The 26,700-nt window shown below is 45.9% G+C and overlaps 5 protein-coding genes across 13 annotated transcripts in view; 1 reads left to right on the top strand and 4 right to left on the bottom strand.

Annotated features, from left to right (window-relative positions):
* Nucleotides 1-201, bottom strand: part of LOC6537784 — a 45,327-nt gene extending 45,126 nt beyond the window's left edge. Inside the window, exon 1 of the mRNA XM_015193029.3 lies at nucleotides 94-201. The gene's annotated coding sequence lies outside the window, so the exon portion shown is untranslated. The remainder of the gene's footprint in view (nucleotides 1-93) is intronic.
* Nucleotides 202-646: 445 nt separating this feature from the next.
* Nucleotides 647-20,310, top strand: LOC6537781 (regulator of G-protein signaling loco). Of its 7 annotated transcripts, none has more exons than XM_015193024.3 (5): nucleotides 647-985; nucleotides 1,055-3,198; nucleotides 17,468-18,256; nucleotides 18,321-19,433; nucleotides 19,528-19,700. In XM_015193024.3, exons 2-5 carry the CDS (start codon nucleotides 1,063-1,065, stop codon nucleotides 19,546-19,548), a joined length of 4,059 nt encoding a protein of 1,352 aa, XP_015048510.1. In that variant the 5' UTR covers nucleotides 647-985; nucleotides 1,055-1,062; the 3' UTR covers nucleotides 19,549-19,700. The 7 variants fall into 7 exon arrangements, with proteins under 7 accessions (XP_015048510.1, XP_015048507.1, XP_015048509.1 ...); XM_015193021.3 differs by having other exon boundaries at nucleotides 651-985; nucleotides 18,321-19,461; nucleotides 19,528-20,310; XM_002098286.4 differs by lacking the exons at nucleotides 647-985; nucleotides 1,055-3,198 and adding exons at nucleotides 6,971-7,121; nucleotides 9,533-10,589 and having other exon boundaries at nucleotides 18,321-19,461; nucleotides 19,528-20,310.
* Nucleotides 20,311-20,576: 266 nt separating this feature from the next.
* LOC6537780 (probable 39S ribosomal protein L45, mitochondrial) lies at nucleotides 20,577-21,947 on the bottom strand. Its single transcript, XM_002098285.3, has 2 exons — nucleotides 21,790-21,947; nucleotides 20,577-21,722 (listed from the first exon to the last, which is right to left on the bottom strand). The coding sequence occupies exons 1-2, from the start codon at nucleotides 21,832-21,834 to the stop codon at nucleotides 20,682-20,684; spliced, it is 1,086 nt and encodes a 361-aa protein (XP_002098321.1). The 5' UTR covers nucleotides 21,835-21,947; the 3' UTR covers nucleotides 20,577-20,681.
* A 116-nt stretch (nucleotides 21,948-22,063) lies between these two features.
* On the bottom strand, nucleotides 22,064-23,816 carry LOC6537779. Its single transcript, XM_002098284.3, has 3 exons — nucleotides 22,563-23,816; nucleotides 22,342-22,497; nucleotides 22,064-22,280 (listed from the first exon to the last, which is right to left on the bottom strand). Exons 1-3 carry the CDS (start codon nucleotides 23,667-23,669, stop codon nucleotides 22,161-22,163), a joined length of 1,383 nt encoding a protein of 460 aa, XP_002098320.1. The 5' UTR covers nucleotides 23,670-23,816; the 3' UTR covers nucleotides 22,064-22,160.
* LOC6537778 (ribosome-releasing factor 2, mitochondrial) lies at nucleotides 23,809-26,683 on the bottom strand. 3 transcript variants are annotated; one of them, XM_002098283.3, is made up of 9 exons: nucleotides 26,474-26,680; nucleotides 26,247-26,409; nucleotides 25,897-26,189; nucleotides 25,477-25,846; nucleotides 25,203-25,425; nucleotides 24,631-25,145; nucleotides 24,356-24,569; nucleotides 24,150-24,299; nucleotides 23,809-24,086 (listed from the first exon to the last, which is right to left on the bottom strand). In XM_002098283.3, exons 1-9 carry the CDS (start codon nucleotides 26,610-26,612, stop codon nucleotides 23,922-23,924), a joined length of 2,232 nt encoding a protein of 743 aa, XP_002098319.2. In that variant the 5' UTR covers nucleotides 26,613-26,680; the 3' UTR covers nucleotides 23,809-23,921. The 3 variants fall into 3 exon arrangements, with proteins under 3 accessions (XP_002098319.2, XP_015048505.1, XP_015048504.1); XM_015193018.2 differs by lacking the exons at nucleotides 23,809-24,086; nucleotides 24,150-24,299 and having other exon boundaries at nucleotides 24,431-24,564; nucleotides 26,474-26,683; XM_015193019.2 differs by lacking the exons at nucleotides 25,897-26,189; nucleotides 26,247-26,409; nucleotides 26,474-26,680 and having other exon boundaries at nucleotides 25,203-25,420; nucleotides 25,477-25,688.
* Nucleotides 26,684-26,700: the final 17 nt, after the last annotated feature.

The following is a 26,700-nucleotide window of genomic DNA, read 5'->3' as shown; positions in this document are numbered from 1 at the left end:
GGGTCACTTCTGCAGGCCCTGCTCCGGATAATCCGCAAACATTTTTCCGTCCGAACTTCAAACACTTCGATCCATTCAACAATAACACTTTACATTTCACTCAAGCGATTTAACTGCTGTTTTCGGGTTCAAAAACTAATTCAACACTTTCACAGCGGTTCGGAGTGCGCGCGTACAACCAATTCGTTTGAATGTCCCAATGTAACTGAAACGGCGTGGGCCAAACACAAATAACACGCTACGCAGATGGAAGCTCACCGGAAGGACTTTAAAGGACGAGCGTTCGGAGCTTTTCTTCGAATCGAAAAGTAACCGACGCTGGCGCTATGTGACAACAGCTGCTTGCTATAAAACGCACAATGACTGGGTGCACTTGCTTCACTGATTTCAGTGAGTCTGGCAGCCCTATTTTTATCATTATCAAATTTGTAGATATCGGCTTGCAGTTGATGATTTAAGTCTTGAATAGTTGGCCATATTGATATTACTCGAAAACAGTTTGTTATGTACTGTATAACAGTTTGCATAACTTAAGAAATAATTACCTTAAATTGGTATGGCGCGCTCAACAAAGTTATCGATATCTCATAAAAGCGATGTAAGATCGATAGTTCGAGTAAACACCTTAGTGTGTTCCATCTCTAATTCATAGTTACGCTTGCGCATTGTAGACACATATTTTAATTACCGATTTAAACGCAATAAATTGCTACAAATATGTCCTATAAAGTCACAACAAACATATTAACCGCGTAAAGATGAGGTAGCGGACGAAGAAGTGTTAGTTATCAACTAATTAGAGGCCTAGAAAAGTGCAGCAAAATACGTGTGGCCATTGCTGCGCTTGTGTGTGTGCCATTGATTACATAGTTGGCATAGGCGACGCACAGGTGCGAGCGAGAGGGGGCAACATCCGAAAAGGGGCGCAACAGAAACCGCATTCCATTTCCAGAAATCCAGGTTGCAGCTTCCATCCATGAGAAAGGTGCGTACATATGTCCAGATGTGGGCTAAGATTGGCCTGTACTCGGCATCATCCGTTTTCTCCTCGCAGTGAGCGCCATGCACCACCATCATCCGCCTTTGCCCATAACGGGAGCAAGTGGCTCCACAGCCGTGGGAACGGGAGCAGCAGCAGCGGAGGATGCATCACCGGCTGTTAGTAGTGGGCCCGCCCCCATAACCACCGCCACCACGCCCGCGGGATCCAACACACAGCAGCACCAGCGACGTCGCAAGAAGCGGCCCAACTACAACTACAATGGCATCCGCACCGTGGAAGTGCGACGCGGTTACAATGGATTCGGTTTCACCATTTCCGGGCAACAACCATGCCGGCTGTCCTGCATCATCAGCAGCTCACCCGCCGAGCAAGCTGGCCTGCGATCCGGTGACTTCCTCATATCCGTCAACGGACTTAATGTCTCCAAGTTGCCGCACGAAACAGTGGTGCAGCTCATAGGCAACTCCTTTGGCAGCATTCGCATGCAGATTGCCGAGAACTATTACTCCGACAGCTCGGATGAGGAGAACGCCCATGCCACGCTGAGGGGTCAACTGTTGGCAGCCAGTTTGAGGCACAAGCCCAGGTTTCTACACCACAAGGCCAAGCTGCACAGACTACGCAACTCGCCCCAAAAGAAGCTAAACCCACCAGAGGCAGTGGAATCGCACAAATCAAAGTCATCACCCGAGCACCCGACGTTAAAACCCGTTCTGGAGGATCCGCCTCTGACAGCCAATCTATCCAAAGCAGCGGATGTGGCCAATGTAAGTGCCATGGTGCGGGCTGTGGGCAGCGCTGCACTGGAGTACCGCGTTATTGTGGGCTATCTGGGAACCATTGAGATGCCCAAGCAGATTTCACACAGCTCCAAGCTGCAGACAGTGCGATCCTGTATCCGGAAACTGAGACAGGAGAAGCGACAGCCCACCATTGTGCTGATGTGCATCACTCCGGATAGCTTGAGCCTGCAGAGCTCCAGCGGCGGAGTGCTGGCCACCTACTCCTCGGCCAGGCTGAACTTCGTGAGCTCGTCGTCGGAGAGCGAGAATCGATTCTTTGGTCTGGTCACTAGCGCCGTGCACAACACCCAGATCGAGGAGGAGTATGAGCCGAGTGCTGGCAACGGAGCAGCTGCTGGCCACATCAGTATATCGCACAGCTGCCATGTCTTCGTCATCGACACCAAGCTGATCGAACATGCTCAGCATTTGCAGCGAGCCCACGAGTTCCGCCTGCAGTGCACCCGGGATCCCATCTCCAATTTGTGTCTGGAGTTTCCCAACAACTCGGAATATGTGGTGAATCTCGTGCGGAGCATGTATACCATGCGGATTCTGCCGCCGGCAAGTCGGAGTCATCAGGCAGACTACGAGGCGGGTGCTGGAGCTGTCGCAGCTGGAGGAGCAGGAGCAGCTGCTCACTCACCGCAGCCATCGAACCACAGCGAGATCTCCACCACCACCTCCAATTCGGATTCGGGCATTGGCTTCAACAACGACTGCACGAATATTTCGGATCGCATTCTGGTGGTGGACTTCTTGGCTGCAGGAGCTGGAGCAGGGGCGCCTCATGCGGGGCCACCAACTTATCCAGCACCCGCTCGTCCACTGGGCATAGTGGGAATCCCGGATAACCGACTGACTGTGCGGGCCATGCCCGATCATGCCGCCCTGCTGAGATCGCCGCCAGCGAGCTGTTCGCTTCGTCGACCCAATCTCCTGGCCAGTTTCAATCTGATCAAGAGTCCCGCTACGAATCTCACATCCACACGCTCCTGTGATGATGTCCTTAATCTCTTTGTCGACGATTCACCGCGTCATTTGGCTGGCGTGGCCTCCATGGATGACATCTCGCTGCACTCGGCGGCCCCATCTCTGGATGAAGGCCACACATTTGCCCATCCTGCTGGTGTGCCCCGCAAGATGCGCAGATCATTGGCTCTGGAGACGCCAGCAACGCCGCACAAGCTGAGTGCCCAGGTGTTTGGTCAACCTGGATCGCGCCACTCGCTGGGACTCGAAGCCCTCGACAGTGTGCAGTCGTCGGTCAGTGGTGCATGTATGGATCAGACCATGGACACGTGGGCCAGCCTGCAGAATCTGCACAAATCGCACAAGGATCGGAGCAGCATGTCCGCATCTTCGTCATCGCATTGCCTTCTAGAAGCTACAAACAGTGAACCGGATTTGGGGGTAAGTGGAGCCTTATCTTTTTTATAATTACATTAATCATAGTTTTGTGGAATGTTTTGGCGTTCATTGCCCTTTAAAATATGTTAGTTGAATCACAAAAACATACTACATATATATTAAAACGCATAGAGAACCCCCCGGGATTTGTGAACCGCCCCTGTGCGCGGGAATAAAATCTGTTTACCTGGACGCCGCTCCAAGTTACCTGCGTTCTCGGAGCTTATCGCTCCACACTGCTCCTCCTTCTGCTCCCTGGGCCCCCAGATAAGGGGGCTCTCTTTGTGGTCTGGTTGGCCATATATCGGCGTTCCTTTGTCCGCTTACCGGGAGTTTTAGTAGTCACAGTTGGGCCTTGGCAATAGGTGGCCACGGTTCCGCCGCTATCTGCGATTCGGGTACGGATTTCATCGGTTTTAGTTACTATTTACGGCCAGGCCCTTATACTACAGCTCCGATCGCCATTATCGCGATTTGGGGATTCGAGCGCGTCATGGGTGATAAGGGCGGAAATCGCTGTCTAAAAATAGAGTGCTCCGAACCCAATGACGTCATGGGCGTAGGTCACGACTGAAGCCGATCACCAGTACCAGTGGAGCTCCATCCCGAGCGCCTGCTTCGTCGTCGATTCCTCTGCCTCGGGCTTAATTCAATCTAAAGCAATTAATGGCGTCGACGCCGACTGACCTTTTCGCTCCTCCGGCCGCCCCCCAATCCTACCCAGAATTCCCATCGGCTACTCGTAATTTAGTTTGATTTTCGATTTGACAACACGCGATTTTTTATACGATTTTTGTGCGATTCGGTCGCCCGTTTGCGGCAGTTTCACTTTCGTCTCGCTGTGCTGTGTTGTTCCCTTGCTTATTTGTTTTGTATTAAATACATAGTACACATGGGCATATTAAAATTGAAATATAAATATAAATATAAATAAAATAAACGTGGCGCAAAAGTTGCTCCATAAAAAGTTCAACGGCAGTTCAAGGAGCCGCGTCAGCAGTTGGTACTAAAATAAATATAAATAAATTCTCATTACGATAAAGTAAGAATAAAACAAAAAGAAAAAAAAAACAATAACGTGTACAAATTGCAAGTGCAATTGTTTTGCACAGGCAAACAACAAAAAGTGATCATCTCGATGCAAAAATGTCATTTCGAGAACTCGTTTGTGGCCTGTACTCCGAGGAGAAGGAGATCGAGGTAAGCTGACAATATGTGATTTGTGGATATATCTCACACCTATATCGGTGCCTCGGTGATCGATGAGTTCCACCTCTCAAAAAACCTGTGGGATCTACCTCTAATTATGCACAAGTCAGTAATTAGGCAGAGGTTTGTAATACCTCGTGGAATAAATTATATTGCTGACGTGCGTTACTAGTACGATATTTACTTAGTTTTATGCCTGGCTGACTGAGTTGAGTGCGATTCACCCCTATATCACGAAATTCCTTATCCCACTCACCTCAAAAGTGACTAAAGCACCAAAAGTCGTCTTTCATAGCGCTTTATGTCGTTTGGCATTAGTAATCTGCTTGTTTGCTTATTGCAGCACGTTCTTACGCCTTTGATAGAATGCTCTATTTCTTTTCTCATGGTCGCAATCGGCAAACAGTGCTTCTTTTTGTTTGCCCATCCATAAATCTGTGACACCTGGTAAGGTGGTAATTATTGCTGCCTTGTGTGTTTGTTTAAATACATAAACTACTATCATAGACTAAGCATATTATACATATTTTCAGCTGTCTAGAACATCCAAATATTAGCACTAAGATAATCAAATCACACATGTTCATATCGAAATGTTGATATAGCACTTAGTAATCTCATCCATCATTTCTCTAACTGATACAATGTTGATGTACATATATTAACTGTGTACTCTTGAGATCCTAATGGACGTAAATTACATTAATTAAATTTCAGTAGTTTCTAGTTTCTAGTTAGTTGTGTTTTAAAGATATCCAGCTGGGGACTAATGAGCAAGCAAGTCAAGTGCACTTTTGAGAATTATTTTCAAGCCGTATAGACACGCAATCGGGGACATGACATAAGTAGTTGGCCGGGTGTTCCAACAGGTTGACTCTGGTCTGATGGCATTTTGGCGGTAACCCGTGTGGTTTTCCACCGAAAAAGGTGGTGTGGCACATGCCGTCACAGGTGCAAAAGAAAACAACCCTCGTGCTGTAGGATATCCAAGTGCAGGGGTAAAAGGCAAGAAGTCGGGGTGACCCGCTAAATGAACGTTACTTTGCTTCCTTCCTGTGGAAGTGGCCAATGGATCGTCATGGGAAGTGAACTCTGCACTCTTGACTCTTGGCTATCTGGCAGGTTGATTTCTATACCATTTTGCTTGGCAGTTTATAAGTTCTGTGCCACAATTAACCACGATTCGGCCTCCGAATGTGAGTTCTATTACCAAGGCCCAGCGAATTCATAACGTATTTGCCAGCTGACGATTGTGGGAATGGAAAACCTCTAAGCCAGCCAGCTAGTCAGCTAGCCAAATGTATCTATCAGATACATCCATCAGTCGTGTAATTTGCGCTGAAAATGATTGCCCAAAGTTGTTCGGCTGTGATCATAGGTCTTATCAGTTTGACTGGCACTCAACCCGAAATGCCAAAGGCCAAACACAAATGGCAATGGAAATGACAAACAAAATGTTTATTTTTGAAATGCATATTATTTGCCTGATCCAACAGAACGCACTGTATGTGAGTTATTGTTTTTGTGCCTCCATATTTTGATAGCAGCGAAAATAAGAGCGGTCCGAAGTACGTCAGAAACACCAGAATGCCAAAGTGCCAGAATGCCGAATTGTTGCTATTAATAAACACCTTGCGCTCCAGGCACGTAACCTGCCAATTGAAATGACCCAAAGCAGTTGGCCGAAAAAACCCAACCAAAATCGGTTGGCCCTTGGCAATCGTAAGATACACATACTCCGCGAGTTCTGGCTTTAAAGGCAATATGATCTTATTACTTATAAATCTTTTAGTAAAAGTAACACCCTCTTAAATTAGAAAGCTATTAGTTGTTATACTAGTTAAGAATAATGCATGAACAATGTGGTATCTTATTTGGAGAAGGGAAACACTATAAAATGCAGGAGAAATAACAATAAATTTTGTTTTAAAAATACATTTACACACATTTTTTGCCATCAGCCTGAAACGTTTCCACTCAAAATGGAATATTCGCTCTTTGCGACTCGCGGTTTTTATGACGTCGTAAACCTTTAATTATTATAATTATAAGCTTAAGATTTTTTGTAATCGTTCAAATTTTACGAATAGGCTTTTAGCGTCATCTGACTCAAACTATAACTTGTTTTTAAAGTCACATCTTTGGGGAAGTGTCCAATCAATATGCGAAGTACAGGGTATAAAATCGCTATAAAATTGCATGAGGTATCAAATTAATGCAGTCGGCAAGTGTAAGTGCAAGTGGAAAACACCTGACTCCGCTGCACATTTTCCACCCCGATGTCGGTATTTATGTTCAGGTTTTAGTGACTAACCACCGATCGACAAGAAAACAACAACTACAACAACAACGAAGAGCTAGAACGGCGAAAGCGGACGAAACCGCTTGTAAACCGCCCCGCGTTGAAAAACGCGCGCGCATGCGCTCTCTGTCTCTCACTCGCTCCTATGGCGGCGTACCAACAGCTGCGCTGTTGCTGTTTCACCTGCTTATTGCCATGGGCAACATGTTGTTGTTGCTTTCCATCTGAGCCAGGTTAACAGCGACCTAAACGTCGCACATCGTTCAGAAACCCTGAGTCAGTCATCGAGCGCAGTTCATTCGATTGCCACGCATTTGGTTACCAAGTCGAAACCAAAACTCAAATTGAAAGAGTCAATAAGTTTTAATTTACATTGTTAACTGGGCCAATTGACTGGCACCCACAACAGCAAAGTGTACGTTGAAGTAACCAGCAATTGATAACTTATAAAAACGCCAAAACTCAAAAAGACAACCGGAAATTCCAAGTTTATTAATCACTGAAACCATGGAACCAATTAATTGAATTCTGTAATATATCAAAGACTTAAAAGCGATATCTGTTAATTACCTTGGACCCAAATCCTGCTGATAAATCATTCATCGCCGCCCAAAAATAAAATCTCGCACTGGCATCAAATATTGGCTGGATAAATAAAAACAGCTAGTCAATTGAACTTTTGTTTGTGGCCCGTTTCTGTTTTCTGTGTGTTTTTGGCCCCCAAAATAGAATGTGCTAAATAATATACAACTTAAGGGGGTAAACACGAACAAAAACAAAAAAAAGGAAAAAAAAAATGAAATGGAAATGTTTCTGCGATTCATAATCTTTGCGAATTCCACTGCCATGAAAACATTCCATTTTATTGCCTTGATATGCAATGTAATCAAACAAATGAAATCCCCAATCGACGTCATAGCTAAAAACCGCGTAAAAACCATTAAACCGCCTACGGAACGCGCACAAATCGCTAGCGACTTCGAATTATGATTGTCTGGTATTTCCCCCAAGACATTTCTCCATAACTAATGGCCAGTGGGTGTGCGTTAATGTTTTTATAAACTTTTCTTCGAACACTTCAAGAACGAAAAAAAAATATAATGGAAAATTAAATTAGCCAAATACCAACTGTGTGCAATAAAAACCCAAAGTTTTATTCAGAATTAATTGCCTGCCGCGCTCGACTCTTCATCGCAAATTTCGCCCAATTTAAAACAGCCCACGAATTCCTTATTTATTTGCCTTTGGTGTAAACGAACATAGTAATTCACATTCAACCAAGAAATGATTCCACTTAAAAATCGAAGAGTGAAAAATCAAACAGATCTCCGCCTGCTTGCTGCTTCCACTTAAAGGCCAAAAATAGTCTGATTTTGGCCAATATTCCGATTCTGACCTATTCAATGGAATAGCCCCAGACAGCTTTGCAGATTTATTACACAGCCCCGTGATTCCTGCGGAATTTCCCCGAATTTCGCCAAAAGGCGATCAATATAATCACTTTTCCACGGGGAAGTATTCCTCTCAGCTACAAATGATGTCACATTCTGTGGGGAGAACAATGAGACGCAGTACGAGAAATCACTTTGATCTATTGTCGTCATTGGCAACTGCCTGAATCCATTCGAATTCATTTAGTCACGCGTTATTGTGCGATGAATAAATATTATTCTATATAATACAGCAAATATCATGGCTTTCCATGTCAGGCGATTCGACGCAATCAAGATTAAAATCTTATTCATTCATGAAAATGTGCATAAAATGCTTTAATAATCGCCTTCGACACATTGAGGCTCACTTGTTTATGACAACTTTTCCTGGGTGTCGAAAGTTCCAAGAAGAACTTATTCCCATTTACGATTGGACTGGATTCCATTTAAACCTGGAGTTGACGTGCTCCCTTAGAGTGCCATGAGTGGTCACGATTCTCGTGTGTCTTAGCTGATACATACATAGAATATATTTTAACCATTTGGGTCAGAGCTATTAAGTTCTTGGCTCATATTGCGCAGTCACACTTTTCTTTCTGCTGTTTACACGGGAATTCCTGAGCTATTTTGATACCCGAATATTGATAAGAAGGCTTGTTGTCGAATTTAGTCAGGGGAGTAATACCAGATGCCTGATAGAGGAAGGCGAGTAAAGAGCGCTTTTTGTGGGCGCCCCATTAGTTGTAGTCTATATATTCGAGCGATAAACATAATAAAAGCATTTTTTCTTTCTTTATAACTTTTGTTTTGATTATAAGGCTCGTTTCATATTCTATATACATGCGTATAAACGCATTTGAGCCCACACTCTTCGATTGCGCAAACCCACTGGCATCTCCTTATGGGCCAACATGGGTGACGCACCACTGAATCCGATTCCAAATCCGTTGGATTCACAGCCAGATTCATCGACAAGTGACAATTTCCGTCAGTCTTTAGGTATTCCACATGCGAATCGCACGTCTGAAGAAAGCAGTAAACAGCGTGGAGAGTCCATAAAAAAAAAAGCAAAAAGTGCTTACTCAACATTTGAAGAAGTCGCACATGTCTGCGGTCTCGAGGGCGCAGGCGTCCCAGAGAGATACGTACTTACGTTCTCGAAATTTGCATAGCTTTTCCCCACTTGCGTGAAAAGTTTACCTTTGGCGGCTGGCCATTTGGCCGGGGAAATTCAGTCGTACGCGAACAGTCGAGCAGCGTGAACGTGGCTAAAATCGAAACAATTGGGAGTACCATCTCCCTAACCCCCTACACACAAAATAAAACTTTGCGTTTTAATTGCTACACGCATTTAAGGTGCAAGTAATAATCAAATTGCATTGAACCCATTTAGGCAAGTGCGCGTCATGAACAATACAAATACCGATCGAGGCAGTTGCTCCAGAATACCCATCGCCAAGAACCAGGACAGCATCGCCAGCATGGTGGAGCGGTTCGTTCAGTCGCTGAGCCAGCTGAACGATTCCGGCACCTTTGACAGCAGCTTCGAGATCAAGAGGATCCATCCGGGATCCTCGGCCGGATCCACGCCCAAACATGTCAGGCATCGCTGCCTCACGGAGCTGGATCGCGAACAGTTGACCCGGTTTGTGCAGGACTTCGAGGAGCGACAGGCCAGCACACCGAAGGCAAAGTCCAAGATTAGCTCACCCTACATATGCCGCAAGGCCAAGGAGTTCTATCAAAGCGCCAGTGGCAGACGCAGTGCCTCACCGCACATAGCCATGCCACCGGAGACCGTGCCAGAGGAGCAAGCGGTGGTGAAGCCATTGCCCAGGAAATGCGCCGAGGCGGAGGACCTGATGCCACCACCCATGGCCATGGCACGCGTCCAGGCGGAACGCCGCAGTTGCCGCAGTGCCTCTCGCGTGCTGCAGTTCTTCAGTTCGGCCACCAAGAGGCGCAGTGGCAGCCGGAAGCTCAGTGAGCCTGAGCTGGAGGATAACCGCGCCGATTCCCCGGTGCTGCTCAGAGTGACCAGGGATCGGGAGGAGGAGCAACTGGGCTGCAGTCCACTGCCACTGGCTGCAGCTGGCGGGGAAGTGCCCACCAGTTCCGAGGACGAGGAGGAGCACGACGACGGCATCAGCTCGGCCAGCTCCAATCTCACCTCCCAGTCGGGCAGCTCCAATAGCCGCAATCTCTCGCCGGACTCCTCCTTCGAGATGCACGCGCCACTCCTGCCCAGCTTCAAGGTTACACCTCCACGGGCCGTTTGTCGCGTTGGAAAGAATGCCGCCTGTGAGTTTGCGCGTTTCCTGCGCGGCTCCTTTCACTCCAAGCGCGCATCGGTGACCACGCTGCGCCGATCCCTCAGCGATCCGGATGCAGTGCAGCAGATGGACTTCAGCAAGCCGCCTCCGCTGCGCGACACCACCAACGTCATGCGAGTGAGTCACTTCTAGATTTCATTCACATTCCAAGTGGGATAAATCACCTGGGAGTACACTCAACAATATTCACGAAATTATTAAAATTAGAAAATCTATTATCAAATATAAGACTGCATTTCGAGTACTAGGTCAAGACTGAATAGATGAGATGAAAACTATGTTGAATGCTTCATTTCATTACACTTAAGTTTGGTTTAAAATGGTTTCTATAAATTCCAACGAAACTTCGCATTTTATACATTTGCTATTTCGATAAGCTGAAAAATGGTGTCAAAACTATAAGATTTAAGTTAAACAAATTTAAAAAGAAAATTAAAATATTTTACAAAGAAAAAACTATTATTATTTAAATATTTTTAAACATTTAGACCCTTTTAATTTGTTGAGTGTACTTCGCCAGCTGGCGCCAATGTGATTCGCCTCGATTCAATTCGATTCCGTTTCGATATGTTTTAGTTCCAAATTTGTTTACGCCAAAAACTCTTCATAATTTTTCACTGGAAGTTGTTTATTTACGCCCAAGTCGTCGTCAATCAATGGCCATTAATGCGTGTCCGTAAAATCCGTTGATGGTTGTCCGTATGGCGGCACCTGGCTTCCAGCGAATCCCCAGCCACAGAGTAATCCCCAAATGATCTTTGAACTCGTCAGCTTCGTGGTGTTTACCCTGCGTTGCATTCTAGATGTACGTCAAATTGGATTACGCCATTTAGTTATAGTTTATTGGCCAATAAAAATTAGTTGCTTGTAATGCCACAAATCAATCAGCAGTAAGTTCTGCGCAGATTCTGGGTTGGAATTAAGGAAGAGAACTTGAGACGTAGAATCACTAGATTGATCATGTATCTGAACATGAGATTTTATATTATATGTATTCATCTATAAGTTACAAAGTTATTTGTAGGATACTTCTTGTTGTGGCATTGTCTTAATTAAGACAGACATCCTGAAGATCAGACTATCTCATCATAATAGTTGAAAACAGCCTCATAGTTATTATTAGACTCACTTTTACTGCATAGATTTCCCATTTAAGAAGTACTTTTCCTATATGCATGCAATGTGTCACCTCAATCGAAGATGTCCCCATCTAATTCCAAATCGGCCCAACGATTTGCCAGCCATAATGACTTTCTAATTATCGCATTTGCATGGGCGTCGCGTGCCGCATTTCACTTTTCAATGGGGCTCATTGGTCATCAGTTGGCTCCTCGGTTGCCGCCAGGTGGGGAAGTGGCCCACGCCGATATTAACCATTTCCATTGATCAATAAAGAAATTAAGTAAATATTCCCATTCCCATTGAATTGCCCACACTTTGGGCCGTATAAAAGTCGTTAAACGTCTGTGGGCATTGTAAATATTCCATCCACATATCCGTACAATATTCCTGTACTTAACGTTCAAATACATAGTATTTGTATCTTCCGCCTGGAGTATTCAGAACGGAACGCATATGACCCGCATTATCTTCCATAAAATTAACGCAAACAAAAAGAAGCAGGGAAAACGAGCAGCATGCCGGATATTTAATTTAATGTGCACAATTGTTCAAAAAAGCGATACAGGCAAACCTGCCGTAACTGAAACATTATAATCAAGTGAAATTAGAAAAAAAAAAAACACTTTCGATTTCAATAATTTTTATTTGATTCTTACAACATAAAATGCAAATATTTCTCACACAAAACCCATATCTGTAAAACTAATAATTTGTCCTATTGAAGTTCCACTGTAATTCACAAATGTAAAACGATGCTTGTTGTTGCAATTGTGGATTTGGGAACGGAACAGATGGGATTGGCTGGAATTGGCTCATTCACGCACAAAAACGCAGATGGAAACCAGAGCGAAGTGCGTAAAATGTGGAAAATTATAGTTCCCTTTATTTTTTTTTTTTTGTGCCCACTGGCCATTAGCTAAACAAATCATAAATAACTGTGAAATTATAGGCAAAAAAACGCACACGCGGCGAAAAGGAAAAATAAAAGAATTTTCCAGTGCTCACATGATCTGGAAAGTGGACGCAGATGGGGGTCGGCTTCCACGCGTTCCCTACGGTTTCCCAGCCTTCCTACCCTCCCTCATCGATCTTCACTTTTGTATATCTGCGAATTGCTTAATTTATCAACCAAATGCATAACAACAAAGCAGCAGCCGCCCGCATTCCAGTTGCCTTTGCTTGGCATTTTAATTATTCCAATTGACTGGGGCTCTCTTTGTTTAGACCACTGGAAGAATGGAAGGGGATCGTATCGCTTCATTTATTTGCCAGCGTATTTTGGCTATTTTTAGAGTAATTTATTTACTCGTCGGCATGTTTTCGCAAAACTACAAATGTTTTTGCCTCATTAGGCCAATTGCATTGCATACCTAAATGGGCATCGCATATACATACGCAGTGTAAAATGCGGCCAAAATGCGCTAAGCCACTTAATTAATTGGCCAAAAGGCTGAAAAAAGCCACATTTAATTAAGGAAAATCAACAAAAATGTGCGTCACTTGGTGGGGCGAGCGAGAGGGAAAGAGACAGCGACAGGGGGAGCGAGCACACCCACAACAAGCTGTGCAAACTTGTATTTGTGTGTGCGTATGCGGTTCATTCATAAGCAGCAAAGCAAACAACAAAAGCAATTTCCAGCAGCCGGTGTCAGGCAAATAGGCAAAAGCAATAACAATACTAACAACAAAGAGCAACGTACGAAACAGCCACCAAAAAAAGAAAAAGAAACAACAAAAGGCATTCTCATTCCCATTGAAAATGAGTAAGCAGCGCACAAACACACACGCACGCTCTGAGTCGAATTCGAATTTCGAAATCCAGTTTTCGTTGCCTCCCCTAAACTGTTAAAGCAGCTGTTCAGAAGATCACTCTCTTTGGCGCTCTCTCTCTGAAAAGATTTAAAATATACACGATCTGCACTTTTATCTTTGCACTAACTTAACTGTGCACTCATTGCATCTTGTTCCAAAAGTTCGACATAACTTTCCACCGATCGAGATAGTTAATATTAATTAATAATATTTTTCTCTGCCGCTCTCGCTCTTCTCTGCATTCTGCTTAACATTCGACTCTTAACAGTTCTGTTGCTGCAATCTCGAAACTTAACATTGCTGGCAGTTAAACCTCGACAACTTCACAGATACTTTTGCGTTTGAATCGACGGGTTCGCGGCTCTCGGCGCGGCTTCCATTTTTCCGAAAGATACAAGTACTTCCAAGTGAAATAAAGCAATTACATAAAGTCCAAAGAGTGCAGTGCGGTGCCGCGTTGTGAATTCCAGTGCGAAAGTGTTGAAAAAGCCAATTGACAAACGCGTCACGTTTTCGCTTTCTGCCATTGTATTGCCCACGCACTCACACAAGCACACACACATTGTCACCTGGAATACCGCAAAATTGTTTAAGAAATAGAGTCGTAAACGCCGCAAAATTATACGAAATCCAGAGAATCCGAAGGTTCGTTCTGGTTTATCAACGCCTATGGTTAGTTGATCATTTGCAATTCTAACGAGACTCGCTGTCTCTATCTTTCACTCTATTTCTCTTCTCCCTTCTTTTCCTCTTTCTCCGCATGAGCCACCCCCAATCCGCCCTCTTTTCGCTTTATTTTGAAATGCAGGCCTTTCGCCAGATAAGATTCGTTTTCATTGTTGTCTCTATAGGGAGTGTAGTGTACTGCGAGTACAATGGAGTTCATAAATATACTACCACACTACCTCTTTGTACTCCCATTAAGTATTTAGTTTGCAGAAGTACTTACAATGTTGATATCATACCTCCTAAGTGAAGTGTTTATATTTTTGATAAAGAACACAATATCACAAAACAAACAATTAAGTTAGTTTCAATAATGCAAATACCTAACCTGTTTTAATGGCAATCTAAAGAACAGATGAGGCAAGTTATGGCTTCCATTAATAAAAGTTCAAAGTGTTCACTGAGCAATTAATTTCTCAATAACTAAAAGGCAACCCATGGCAATTTAAAAGATACCGCATACATTCAACCCTAAAATGCGCAATTTATTAATGACATCTGGATGTGCCATTAATTTGACCGCCGCTGTATGTGTACAAATAATACATATGATTTGTCATAAATTCCCTGAATTTCTGGCACACTTCGGAGAACTGCTAGACACCATCAAATATTTGATATCTTTAAAGGGACCCCCAAAAGCCAGTTCGTCATACTTGATAACATATTTACCCTCCCTGTTTATCGGCTGAAAAGTAATTCCAATGAACCGATATGCGTGATATTTGCCCGAAAGATCTGAGAGGGTGTGGGTTCCCCGAACGAGACTACGTGATATTCTCAAGTGTCTGGGCTCCAAGATTACGAACGGCAGGCGGCATGGCTATACGCCCCAAAGAGTAACCGAAACGAAACCCTTCGATGGATCTCAATTTTCCATCATGTCCAGCAGACCATTGCGGTTGTTCCATCGGCTCCAGACTCCAATTACCGCCGCCCTGCTAATTAAGTGCCACCCCAGAAGGCGACAGGTTGCGGCAGATGGAGCAGATGAGATCGGGTGTGCATATAGAGAAATTATATTGTGGCCAGCCACCAAAGCCAAAGAGTGGTAACCCGAGCCGAAAGCCATTGCGGATAATTCACTCGTGGGACTTTGTTTGTCTTCAGCTCAGTTGTGCCGCCGTTGAAATGCAAACTCAGCTCAATGACTTGGCACTCGTTTTCGAGAGAGCGATATAAAGATGAAGCCAAGCTGGATAGTTGAACCGAGTCTATGAGTGCACTGTGAGAAAATTGCAGACATTTGGTATAATTACAATGCCGCTCTAATGTCTTGTTAAGCGTTTTAATTACAAAAACCAAGCAGTGATTTTGTTTAAATTCAAGTAGTGAAGAGTAATCAAATTAATTGCTAACTTCTCTCAGTGTTCGATGATGAGTTTAATATGTGGAGACAGCCCCAGAGAGGCATGGCCATGTAAATGGGAATGCGAATGTGGATGTGAACGTACCCACCATGGCGGCACCGGAAAATGTCCAAGTCAGTGTCCACTGAAGCGGAGAAATATGCTCCGGCCCGCACTCCCTTTTTTGACCACTGAATGGAACGGAATGGAGATTGCTGGTGTTTTATAGTGTTTTTAGTGTTTCTTTCGGTGTACTTTTTGTATATTTTAGCTGTGGGATTTCTTAGTGGTCGGACCTAATTGCTGCCCATTCTTGCACGAATCACTGTTGCTAAATTCGGTTGCCTCGTCTTTGTTTCCATTCGATTGCGGATTTTGCAGCGCAAAGTCGACAATCTGCGAATTAGCCGTCGTTTATTTATTTTAATTATTTTCTTTGGCAAATTGCTCACTTCCTACTTAGCGACGTCTATACAACCACCTCTGTACACCCACCCCCCCTTTTAGTAGTCGCCTCCTATTGTTTGGCAATCAGCGTTGATTTATGCTCCTCTCTGAGCTTTTGCCTGCTGAATCTGTTTGTGTCAGCTTGTTTTCTGGAATTTTCAGGCCCCATTTAAAGAAGAAACAAAGCCAAACTCAAGTGCAGCTTAAGTAGTTTTAAGTGCTGTTTTTTTGAGTTCTGACCCACATACTCTAATTTGCCTTTTACCAGAGCGATAAAACTCTATCTTTACTGCACTGTGTACGAGTATATGCATGTATTTATGTCTCAATATGAACTGGCATATCTCATACGTTATGGCGTCACAAGAATGGTTTCCTGATATGATGAAATTGCACTTTATTGCATATCGAGTTTGTATAAATATAAAGAATAAGAATATTGATAGGAGTTCTTCCCTTGACGACACAAATGCCATTTCATCTCAATCTGCACAATTGGTAGCGTGTGTCGAACCAATTTAAAGATTGTATAAACGAGCTCGCACAACTCGATACAAATTGGTTTCTATTAATGAAGAAAAAATGAACAAAAAGCGCTTTTTCCCTTTTAAGATCGAACTGCGAGAGAGCAAGTGGAAACCAACCGGAAATGTTGAAAATTTCTCTTTTATCTATAACAATCAGCGTTAGTCGACAAAACAAATGTTGCGTTGTATGTATCTTTTTTGAGTTTAGCTGGGAGTGAGTTATGGTTTCTGCGAAACTCGAGATCTGAATAGAATGATGGGTTTAGGAGTGGAATTCATTAATCTCTCGCCTGAAGGGGATGGCGCACAAAAGCTGTCGTTAAACGAAAAGTCGGTGGGAAATGCACAAATACAATGACCACCATGCGGCGACTAAAGATTCTCAGTCCGTCTGTTTGAGCAGCGATTATCGTAGCTCCAAGTGCAGTAAGTAGATGGAATGGAATGGGCACCATACCAGCACCATCAACATCATCATCATCAGCATAGGGGAACTTGACTCGAAGCAACTCCCATGGAACCACTCCAGAATGTCTTAACACACAATTGGAAAAGATAGTTTTCGGAGGGGAACCGAACCGAACCAGGCCCGCGATGCGTCACACAAGCAAATTTATGAGTTGATTTGAGGAGTTCAAAAGTTTATCGTGCCCGTCTCTGACCATGATAATGACAGTCTCCTCTGGCTGCCCGCAATTTGTACTTGTGAATGGGCCATGAATCGATGTCTTCTTTGTGCTTCCTTGCTGCAAGTTTAATTGAAATCCAAAGGGTTGCATGAGGAAACTATTTGCTATCGTCATTTCCCTCTCTGAACAATAAAACAAGTCATTACTACTGACTATCCACATTTCTTACGTAACTTTCTTAATGACCACAATATAGTGTTTATCACCTTATTTTTCAATGGATTAAGTGAGTTTATTTCAGTTTAAGTCTATCATTACCATCGTTTTGTTATGTATTTTAAAGACGCTCGCTATAATTCCGTATCTTTCTCTAATCCTTTCAGAACCGCGCTCTGCCCGCCAATGCCTCGCCCTTCCGCCGAGCCTGGGGACAGTCTTCCTTCCGCACGCCCCGCTCTGACAAGGTGGCCAAAGAGCAGCAGCAGCAGCAGCTAGGACAGCCGTCGCCCGTCAGACGCACTGCCTCGATGAACGCCTCCGACAACGACATGTATATCAAGACGCTGATGCTGGACTCGGATCTGAAGTCGACGCGCAGCCAGCACCAGCTCAGTCTGTTGCAGGTGCCCAAGATCCTGACCACACCTGCCCCGCCCTCCGCCATTACCGCGTCCGTTGCTGCAGAGGATGCGGCCCAGGATCACGGCTGTCCCAGCAGTTGGGCCGGCTCTTTTGAGCGGATGCTACAGGATGCCGCTGGCATGCAGACGTTCTCGGAGTTTCTCAAGAAGGAGTTCTCCGCGGAGAACATCTACTTCTGGACCGCCTGCGAACGTTATCGTCTGCTGGAATCTGAGGCAGATCGAGTGGCTCAGGCCCGAGAGATCTTTGGCAAGCACTTGGCCAACAGCAGCAGTGATCCCGTCAACGTGGACTCGCAGGCACGTAGCCTCACGGAGGAGAAGCTGGCCGGTGCCGCTCCAGACATTTTTGCGCCAGCACAAAAGCAGATTTTCAACCTGATGAAGTTCGATAGTTATCAGCGTTTCATTCGTTCGGACTTGTACAAAAGCTGCGTGGAGGCGGAACAGAAGAACCAGCCCCTGCCCTACAGCGGTTTGGATCTGGACGAGCTGTTGAAGACAAATTTTCACTTAGGTGCTTTCTCTAAGGTGAGTGTTTCTTTCATATATACATAACCGCAATCCTTACTAAGACGAACCCATACTCTCACAGCTCAAAAAATCGGCTAGCAATGCGGAGGATAGAAGGCGAAAAAGTTTGCTTCCCTGGCACCGGAAGACGCGGAGTAAGTCCCGCGATCGCACGGAGATAATGGCTGACCTGCAGAACGCGCTGATGCCGGCACCACCAGTACCACCAACCGCCCCGCTCACCAGTGCCGCCCTCAAGCTTGTCTGCGGACAGAATTCCCTAAGTGATCTGCACAGCTCTAGGTCATCGTTGTCCTCGTTTGATGCGGGCACAGCCACTGGTGGACAAGGAGCCAGTACGGAGAGCGTGTATTCGTTGTGCCGAGTGATCCTCACCGATGGAGCCACCACCATAGTGCAGACAAGACCTGGAGAGACAGTGGGAGAACTGGTCGAACGATTGCTGGAAAAGAGAAACCTTGTGTATCCCTACTATGACATAGTGTTCCAGGGCAGCACCAAGTCGATCGATGTGCAGCAATCATCGCAAATTCTGGCCGGTAAGGAGGTGGTGATCGAGCGCCGGGTGGCTTTCAAGCTGGACCTACCTGATCCGAAGGTGATCTCGGTGAAGAGCAAGCCCAAAAAGCAACTGCACGAGGTGATTCGACCAATACTCAGCAAATACAACTACAAAATGGAGCAGGTGCAGGTTATCATGAGGGATACTCAAGCGCCAGTCGACCTCAATCAGCCTGTGACCGCGGCCGATGGCCAGCGACTGCGTATCGTGATGCTAAATTCGGATTTTCAGGTAGGCGGCGGCAGTAGCATGCCGCCGAAGCAAAGCAAACCTATGAAGCCACTGCCGCAGGGTCAGTTGGATGAGCTAACGAACAAGATGTTCAACGAGCTGCTGGCCAGCAAGGCTGACAAAGCATCCAGCGAGAAGTCGCGGCCCGTAGATCTGTGCTCCATGAAGTCCAACGAGGCGCCTTCGACGTCGTCATCGCTCTTTGAACCCTTGCGGCGTCAGCAGCGCGATGGCGGCAACATTCCGGCTAGCAAGCTGCCCAAGCTCAAGAAGAAGTCCACTAGCAGTAGTCAACAATCCGAGGAGGCAGCAGCGACTCCAGCAGTCGCAGATCCCAAGAAGCCAATTATAGCCAAGCTGAAAGCGGGTGTGAAGCTGCAGGTGACGGAGCGAGTAGCCGAGCACCAAGGTGGGTAGCCTTGACGTGCCTCCCCCAAAGAATGCTAAACTAACTTGATTATTTATCCAATTACAGATGAACTACTCGAGGGCCTGAAGCGCGCACAGCTGGCACGACTGGAGGATCAGCGTGGCACCGAAATCAACTTCGATTTACCCGATTTCCTGAAAAACAAGGAGAATCTCAGCGCAGCTGTATCAAAGCTGCGCAAGGTGCGCGCCGGCTTGAGTCCCGTGAGCAAGGTACCCGCCACGCCCACGGAAATTCCACAGCCGGCGCCACGTCTCTCCATCACACGGAGCCAACAGCCAGTGTCGCCCATGAAGGTGGACCAGGAGCCAGAGACTGACTTGCCTGCCGCGACGCAGGATCAAACGGAATTCGCCAAAGCGCCGCCACCGCTGCCGCCCAAGCCAAAGGTGCTGCCCATTAAGCCCTCCAATTGGGGCGTGGCCCAGCCCACGGGCAACTATTGCAACAAGTTCTCCCCCAGCAAACAGGTGCCAACATCACCCAAAGAAGCCTCCAAACCTGGAACGTTTGCGAGCAAAATACCACTGGATCTGGGACGAAAGTCTCTGGAGGAGGCGGGCTCACGGTGTGCCTATCTCGACGAGCCCAGCAGCAGCTTTGTGTGATATAAGTGCGCCCACGTACTTGAAATGGCTTTACTGATCTTGCTTGTATATATATGTGCACTATTTATTGATACTGTATTCCTATTACCTATTCTCTAAATGTCCAAACAATCCATGACGAGCTTTTGTATGTTATCTACTGAGTGATCGCCTGTATTTATAACTAGCAACAATAAGCTTTAGCTTTACAACATTTTGAATAAAAATATGCAATTAATAAGTAGTACGCATTTTTGAATAATATATAGTGGCTTACCTACCTAAAGTTTACAAGAAAGTTTAGCCTACATTTTCTATTCATCATAGAAAGTTCAGCAATGAAAATAAAATGTTTACCAGTAATCATTCATTAATTTTCATCCCATACGAAAACATAAGTTCGTTTCTAATTTCATTTTTCCCGTAACTGAATTGTTCCCAAATCAAAAAAGCAAAGTAAGAATTCATAAAGAATGAAAAAAAATAAAAGTAAGAAAGAAAAATCAATAACAGTTTTAGAAATTATAATTTAACCAAATGACGACTCAAAAATCATTAGGCAATATTAACACGCATTCTTCTGAGCCGCCAGGCGGCCCACAAAAAGTACAATCAAATGGCCAGCGAAGGCTTGGTATGGCTCTCCACCGGGGTGGCCAGCTGCAGTTGCTCCTTGGGTTGCTCGCTGACCGAGTCCACCTGCTTGACCTCGGCATCACCGGCACTCAGTTCCTTGGTCGGCTCCTCTTCATCCTCGATAAGACGATAGGTGATAGGAGCGGGCTGCTTGGCCGGCAACCAGTCGGGGATGATCTTGTCGTGCAGCCGCCATTTGCCGTATTCATTCGAAATGTGCTTTTCAAACACCACATATTCCAGCACGTCCTTGGTGACGATCTCGCTGCCGTGCATCAGACGACCAAAGCGGTCGTAGATGGCTAGCATCTGTTGGCTGTGGAAGCGCACGGTGACTTGAGCGAACTGGTTCTCCTTGGTAATCACCTCAGTCACGCGGGCATGGACAACGCGCGGGGGTTCCAGCGACTGCAGGAACTTCCAGTGAATGGTCTTGTCCTTGACGTTGTGCATCATCTCCGGATAACAGCGTTCGCTGACGAACTCGCGGATCTTGTACTTCTCCTTGGCGGCCATGTGGGTGTGCGCCTGGATGTAAATATCCTGGGCCTCGGCACCGAAATCATCGGTGCTAAAGCTTTCTTCGTAGGAACGAATCTTGCGCACGGCCATCAAACTCTTGGATTTCTTCTCCAGAAACTCAAGCTTCTGCTTGGCACCTGATGTTGAAATGATCGACTTTTTGCCGTCGCCTTCGGGAGGAACATATGCCTCGAAGATACCGCCCGTGCAGCTGATGTGGAAAGGACGCTCCATCCAAGGACGGGGCGGTAAGACACCTCGCTCCTTCATCCGACTGCGCATCTCCTCCTTGGTGATGTCCTCCTGTTTCTCGCGCAGATTGGGCAGATCCATCTTCACGAACTTGAACTTACGCAAGCGCTTGAACTCGGGCCTCCAGTGCTTGGTCTGTCGGTGGCGCACCTGCTGCATCTGGATCAGATTCTGCACCGGAGTAGCGAGTACGCCCAGACCACATCCAGGAAGAACGGCTGCCTGCTGCACGCCGGGCATAACCTGGGATATACAATGAATGCAATATTATTTGTAATGTGTTTGATTGCAAACATTTTTATTCAGTCACCTGCAACAGTTTAAGACACGTTTTGGCCGACGCTAGCTTCTCCATTGTATTTGATTTCTATTATATAAATACGAAACTCCTCAATAACAAACTTTGGAAGAATCAACCGAAACACACTAACGCGTCCAGCTGGCAAACGTGATGCGGCGATAGCTTACTCGATAAGTTTGGGTAGGTAAACAAACCAAAATCGATTATTCGATTAGCTAGTTTTGAATTTAAGAAACAGTCCGTTACTTTGCAAAATAGTTTGTAAATAGTAAAAGAATCTCAATTTACGATTGAATGAATGGTTTAATTTGATAAAACTATAGATTTTGATTAATGGCTGTTTGAATTTTGAAACAATCTGAACAATAGTTAAGATAAGTTCAAGGGGCTTCGTTTCCGTCTTCCTCCTCACCGGGGCCATCCACGCAACTTTCGGTGCAGTCGGGTGGCAGGTCGTCAAGGAAGCGGTAGCCGGCGGCCTTAAACATCTTGGCCTTCATCTGGAAGCCGAAAGAAAGGATATTAGATGTTCTGTCCAAGCAGCTCCGTGCGTATGCTTACCATTATCTGCTGGAACTGACAGTCGTAGGCGTTGAGGGCAGTGTCCCGCTTTCGCAGCTCGTTTCGCAGTACATCGATCTCCATTTGCTGACACTGGGCCCGCTGGACGGCGCATTTGGCTGCCAACAGTTCCTGCTTCATCTGCTTGCAACGGCACTGGGACGGGGAAGGTACGTAATCCACATTACTAACACTGAGCAGACAGGTGGGGAATAACGTACCTTAAGGATTTCCTCATTTCCCCTAGCCTTGTCCACCTCGTTCTCGTAGTAGTTCTGCATGTCGTGCATCTCGCACTGCAATTGCTCCATGCATTGGCACTGCTTCCGCAGATGATCCTCCAAGTTGCATGTCAGACACTCCGCCTCATTGGCCTTCTCCTCAAGCTGGTTGACTTTATCGCCGAGCTCCTCCAGTTCCTTGCACTTCTTACGCAGGGCATCACGATCTGCTAGAATCTTTTGGATGTTCGCGGCATCCTTATCCGGCGAGAAACTGCCCTTTCCGGGAGAACCTTGCGTCCTAGCGGCAGGACCAGCACCTCCACCACCACCACCCTCGGCACCACACTTTTTGGCGCAGCGCTTCATAACTTCGTCCTCAAACTCACGCAGTAGCGCCAGCTCCTTACCCAAATCGTCGATCTTCTTCTGCAGATAAGGAATGTCGTTGCTCTTTTCCGGATCAATTGGAATGCTATCCATTTTGCAGCGCTTCGATTGTTTTTCAATCAGTCGCTTTAGATTGGCATTCTCAGCCTCAAGGATGTCGTGTGCCTTGTTCATGTCGTCAATGGCCGCCTGCAAATTGTTCAGTTCCTTCTCGTCCTGCGGAGTTATCTTATTGTCATCGGCCAGCTGCTTGATTTTCTTTTTCAGAGCCTTGCTCTTGTCCGGGTCATAGCGCTGGTCCATAATCCGCTTGATCTCGTCGGTCTCCTGGTTGGCTGTCCTCAATTTGTCATCAGAATCGGCCAGTTTCTTCTGCAGCATGTTATTCTTGATCATCAGATCCTGCATGCGGCCAATTGTGTCGTCTGCGGCATTTATCAAACTATCGCCCACCACCAAGTTGCTGCCGTACTCATCCTCCGGACCCAGTGGAGTTCTAGCGGTAGGCTCGCCATCACGCTCCTTCTTTATCGGTGAGTTACAGGCCACCAGATCGGCCACGAACTGCGACTTCTTATCCTCGTTTGCTGACCATGACCTGTCGTCGATTGTGGATGGATACCTCTTCAGCTTGACACAGGCATCGACACACTCAAATTCGTATGTCTCATTGCTAAAGGGTACGTGAAAGAACTCTTTTTGTGTGGAGAACGCCATGAATTCGCCTAGTGCTTAACACAAATCAACTTATCTGTCATGCGAATTTATAACACTATTTAAAAATGCTTGAGGCTCGGGTCTGAAAGTGATCAACAGAATATGTATGGGTCCGACATGTATTCGATCACAAAAAAAATCTATTGCTGGGGACAGGTAAAAATGTACATATATTTCTGTCAGTCATGCCAGTTGTCATCTGCCTACTAGACTACAATTAGTTAACAGTTAATAGTTCTAGGTGGACTAAAATTATTCAAGACCCTGAGCTCTGCGCTCCGCCAGTGATTCGTCCACAGAATTCATGGAAGAGAAGCCACACGGCTGCATCGTCATGCTGGCTGTGCCGGAGCTAATCGTGCGTAGGGCACTTGAGTAGCCGGAGAGCTCTGCCAACGGAGCATTCACCAGAATCATCTGTACAAAAATTAAATATTATTATACACGCCATTTAAAGTTATGAACCTAACCAAGGTGTACCTTATTTCGTTCGCCTTTAGGTAGGACATCGTTAATCAGGGCTCGTCGCCGAGAAAGATCAGCCATGATTCCGGAAATACGTTCACTGGGTGCCACGATTTGAAGGGCCATGATGGGTTCCAACAGCCGGGTGCCACTCGTGCTCAATAGCTGTGAGGTTTATATACAGTATAAACAAGTTACTAAAATAAAACGATTTAAGCTACCTTTTGCACACACTGAGCTGCAGTGGCCATGACAAAAGAATCAGCAGTGCCACGTCCAATAGTTGCGTTGTGCAGGCGAATCTGAGTCTCCACAACCTGCCCACCAACGCGAGGTCCTCGCTCTAGAGCGCTGATGGAGCCCTTCCGAAGAACTTGAAGAATTCGTGGCCGCAATGTGTTGAGATTTGGCAGGTTCTCCGGTGACTTATCTAAACTTTTGTGGAAAAACAAAGTTAAGTTTGATTGCTATGCTATTTTATGGTATTTCAAGTAACCTGAACATTTCGGCTTGATTCTTGACCACCTCCAGTGTTATACTGACACTCTGCTTGCTGCCAGCAATTTCCTTTTCCACACTTAGCGTGGTTAACGCCGGTGATTCAATTGTTTCCTTGTATGCAATTTGCAGAGGACCGAGATCAACGTCGATTTTGTACTCGCTCAGGATGCGCGACTTGATGATGTCCATGTGCAACTCGCCCATTCCACCGAGCACGGTCTGTCCGGTGACTGAATCGTAGCTCACACGCAGGCTGGGATCCTCCCTCTGGAGCTGCTTAAGTGCCTGCTCCATGGCCGTTTGCGAGGATACGCTGGGTGGTTCGATTGAACAGAAGTACACGGCATCGGGTATTTGCGGGTCAATAGCAAACAGTTCGTCTGACTCGTCCAATTCGTCGTCTTCCTCGTCTTTGGCCGCAGTGTTGTTACCCTGGCTTTGTTTTAAGCGTTTTTGTGCATTCTTTAGCGCAGACTGACTGGAGGTCAGCAGATCACCTGTTACCGTCGACTAAGAAACAAGGAATTGAATATTGTTGGTTAGTTATCTATATGGGGTGCTGCTTACCTTCAGACCTGCACATATCACCACATCACCCGACTGCACAGCGCTGACCTCTCGGTATTCGTCAGCCAATGGTTCATACAGCTTGGACACAACTTCTGCCTGTCCGCGAGCGGATATCAAACGCATGCCTCGTTTTATTTCGCCCCTTAAAATCCTTATTAGGGTTAATGGACCACGTTGCTTATCATGCACAATTTTGAACACCTTGCCAGCCACCTCTGTTCTGTAAATAAGTTAATATGAACCATTTACTTATTTTAGAGGTTGTGCTTACCCAAAGCAGTCGTAGATTTGGTTTCGTTCCTCGGGCGCAGGCAGGTAGGAGTTGACAGCATCCATTAGACGCTGTATGCCCACATTTTTGTAGGCGGAGCCCAGCAGTACGGGCACTACTTTCTGCTGAGTGGTTGCCCGTCGCAGAGCTCTTTCGATTAATGCATTGTCCACTTTGTCAAAGCTTTCTGTGCTGATAACCACATCGGCCAATTCGTCATCTAATCCCGACAGTTGATCAATCAGTTCACTTCGTTTTTCCTGCAGCTGCCGCAAATCATCGGAGGGCTCCAGTTTTACATTTTTGTAGCTGCGTCCCAAGTCCTTTTGGTGCCAGCTTAGCCGCTCCAGGGTGATCACATCATTGATGGCTAAATTTGAAGGAGCTAAGTTCAGCTTTCAAGAGAATTGCAGAGCATACCTAAAACCCCATCTTCGTTTTTCACGGGATACTGTAGGCAAACGGGTTGCGTTTCCAGCTTATCCTTCAGATCGGCAACGCACTTATCAAAGTCCGCATCAGGACGATCCATCTTGTTGACGAATATGAGGCGTGGCAGCTTGTGCTTATCCGCCTGCGACCACACAGTGACTGTTTGGGCCTCCACGCCAGCTGTGCCATCCAGAACAACGACCACACCATCCACGGCAAACAGAGATTGCTCAACCTCCATGGTAAAGTCAATGTGGCCGGGTGTGTCCAATAGGTTGATGCTACATTAAATGGTGTCAAGAGTTAGAAGTAGGCGAAGGGGCACAGGAAACTCCTACCGGTGGTCATTCCACGGAAATGTTACCGCCGAACTGCAGATCGTTATGCCCCGTTCGCGCTCCTGGGTTAGGTAATCGGTGACCGTGTTGCCGCGATGCACTTCGCCCAGAGCTCTGGTCTTGCCCGCATAGAACAGCATGCGTTCCGTGGTCGTTGTTTTGCCTAAAACGGTTTCATGGATCAAGCAATCGTTGGTAGTATTCAAAATTGCAGTGCTCCTTCTCACCTGCATCGATATGAGCCAGAATTCCTATGTTTCTGATCTTGCTGCTATAGCTACGCTTCCAGATTTGATTGGACAGATGCCGCAGCCACCTGTTGCTTTGTCTTGGACCGTTTTGCCATGCACATCTCAGCATTTTCATTAATAAATTAATACAAAAGGAACTAACTGCAAAATCAAACCGCCTTCAGCAGCTGTTTATTTTCGATCGTTATCGATAAGGGCCGCTA

The sequence above is a fragment of the Drosophila yakuba genome, chromosome 3R (genome assembly GCF_016746365.2).
Source record: "Drosophila yakuba strain Tai18E2 chromosome 3R, Prin_Dyak_Tai18E2_2.1, whole genome shotgun sequence".
Classification (NCBI taxonomy): domain Eukaryota; kingdom Metazoa; phylum Arthropoda; class Insecta; order Diptera; family Drosophilidae; genus Drosophila; species Drosophila yakuba.
The sequence above is the reverse complement of the archived record's forward strand: the minus strand, read 5'-3'. Positions and strand labels throughout refer to the sequence as shown.

Coding starts and splice junctions, on each gene's coding strand:
- LOC6537780 (XM_002098285.3), bottom strand. CDS start 21,834: ATGGAGAAGCTAGCGTCGGCCAAAACGTGTCTTAAACTGTTGCAG. Junction 21,723..21,789: donor CGTGTCTTAAACTGTTGCAG/GTGACTGAATAA, acceptor TGTATATCCCAG/GTTATGCCCGGCGTGCAGCA.
- LOC6537781 (XM_015193021.3), top strand. CDS start 1,063: ATGCACCACCATCATCCGCCTTTGCCCATAACGGGAGCAAGTGGCTCC. Junction 3,199..17,467: donor ACAGTGAACCGGATTTGGGG/GTAAGTGGAGCC, acceptor TAATCCTTTCAG/AACCGCGCTCTGCCCGCCAA. Junction 19,462..19,527: donor GCGAGTAGCCGAGCACCAAG/GTGGGTAGCCTT, acceptor ATCCAATTACAG/ATGAACTACTCGAGGGCCTG.
- LOC6537778 (XM_002098283.3), bottom strand. CDS start 26,612: ATGAAAATGCTGAGATGTGCATGGCAAAACGGTCCAAGACAAAGCAAC. Junction 26,190..26,246: donor TTTCCGTGGAATGACCACCG/GTAGGAGTTTCC, acceptor CATTTAATGTAG/CATCAACCTATTGGACACAC. Junction 24,087..24,149: donor CTAAAGGCGAACGAAATAAG/GTACACCTTGGT, acceptor ATTTTTGTACAG/ATGATTCTGGTGAATGCTCC.
- LOC6537779 (XM_002098284.3), bottom strand. CDS start 23,669: ATGGCGTTCTCCACACAAAAAGAGTTCTTTCACGTACCCTTTAGCAAT. Junction 22,498..22,562: donor GAAATGAGGAAATCCTTAAG/GTACGTTATTCC, acceptor TCCCCGTCCCAG/TGCCGTTGCAAGCAGATGAA. Junction 22,281..22,341: donor GTCAGTTCCAGCAGATAATG/GTAAGCATACGC, acceptor TTCGGCTTCCAG/ATGAAGGCCAAGATGTTTAA.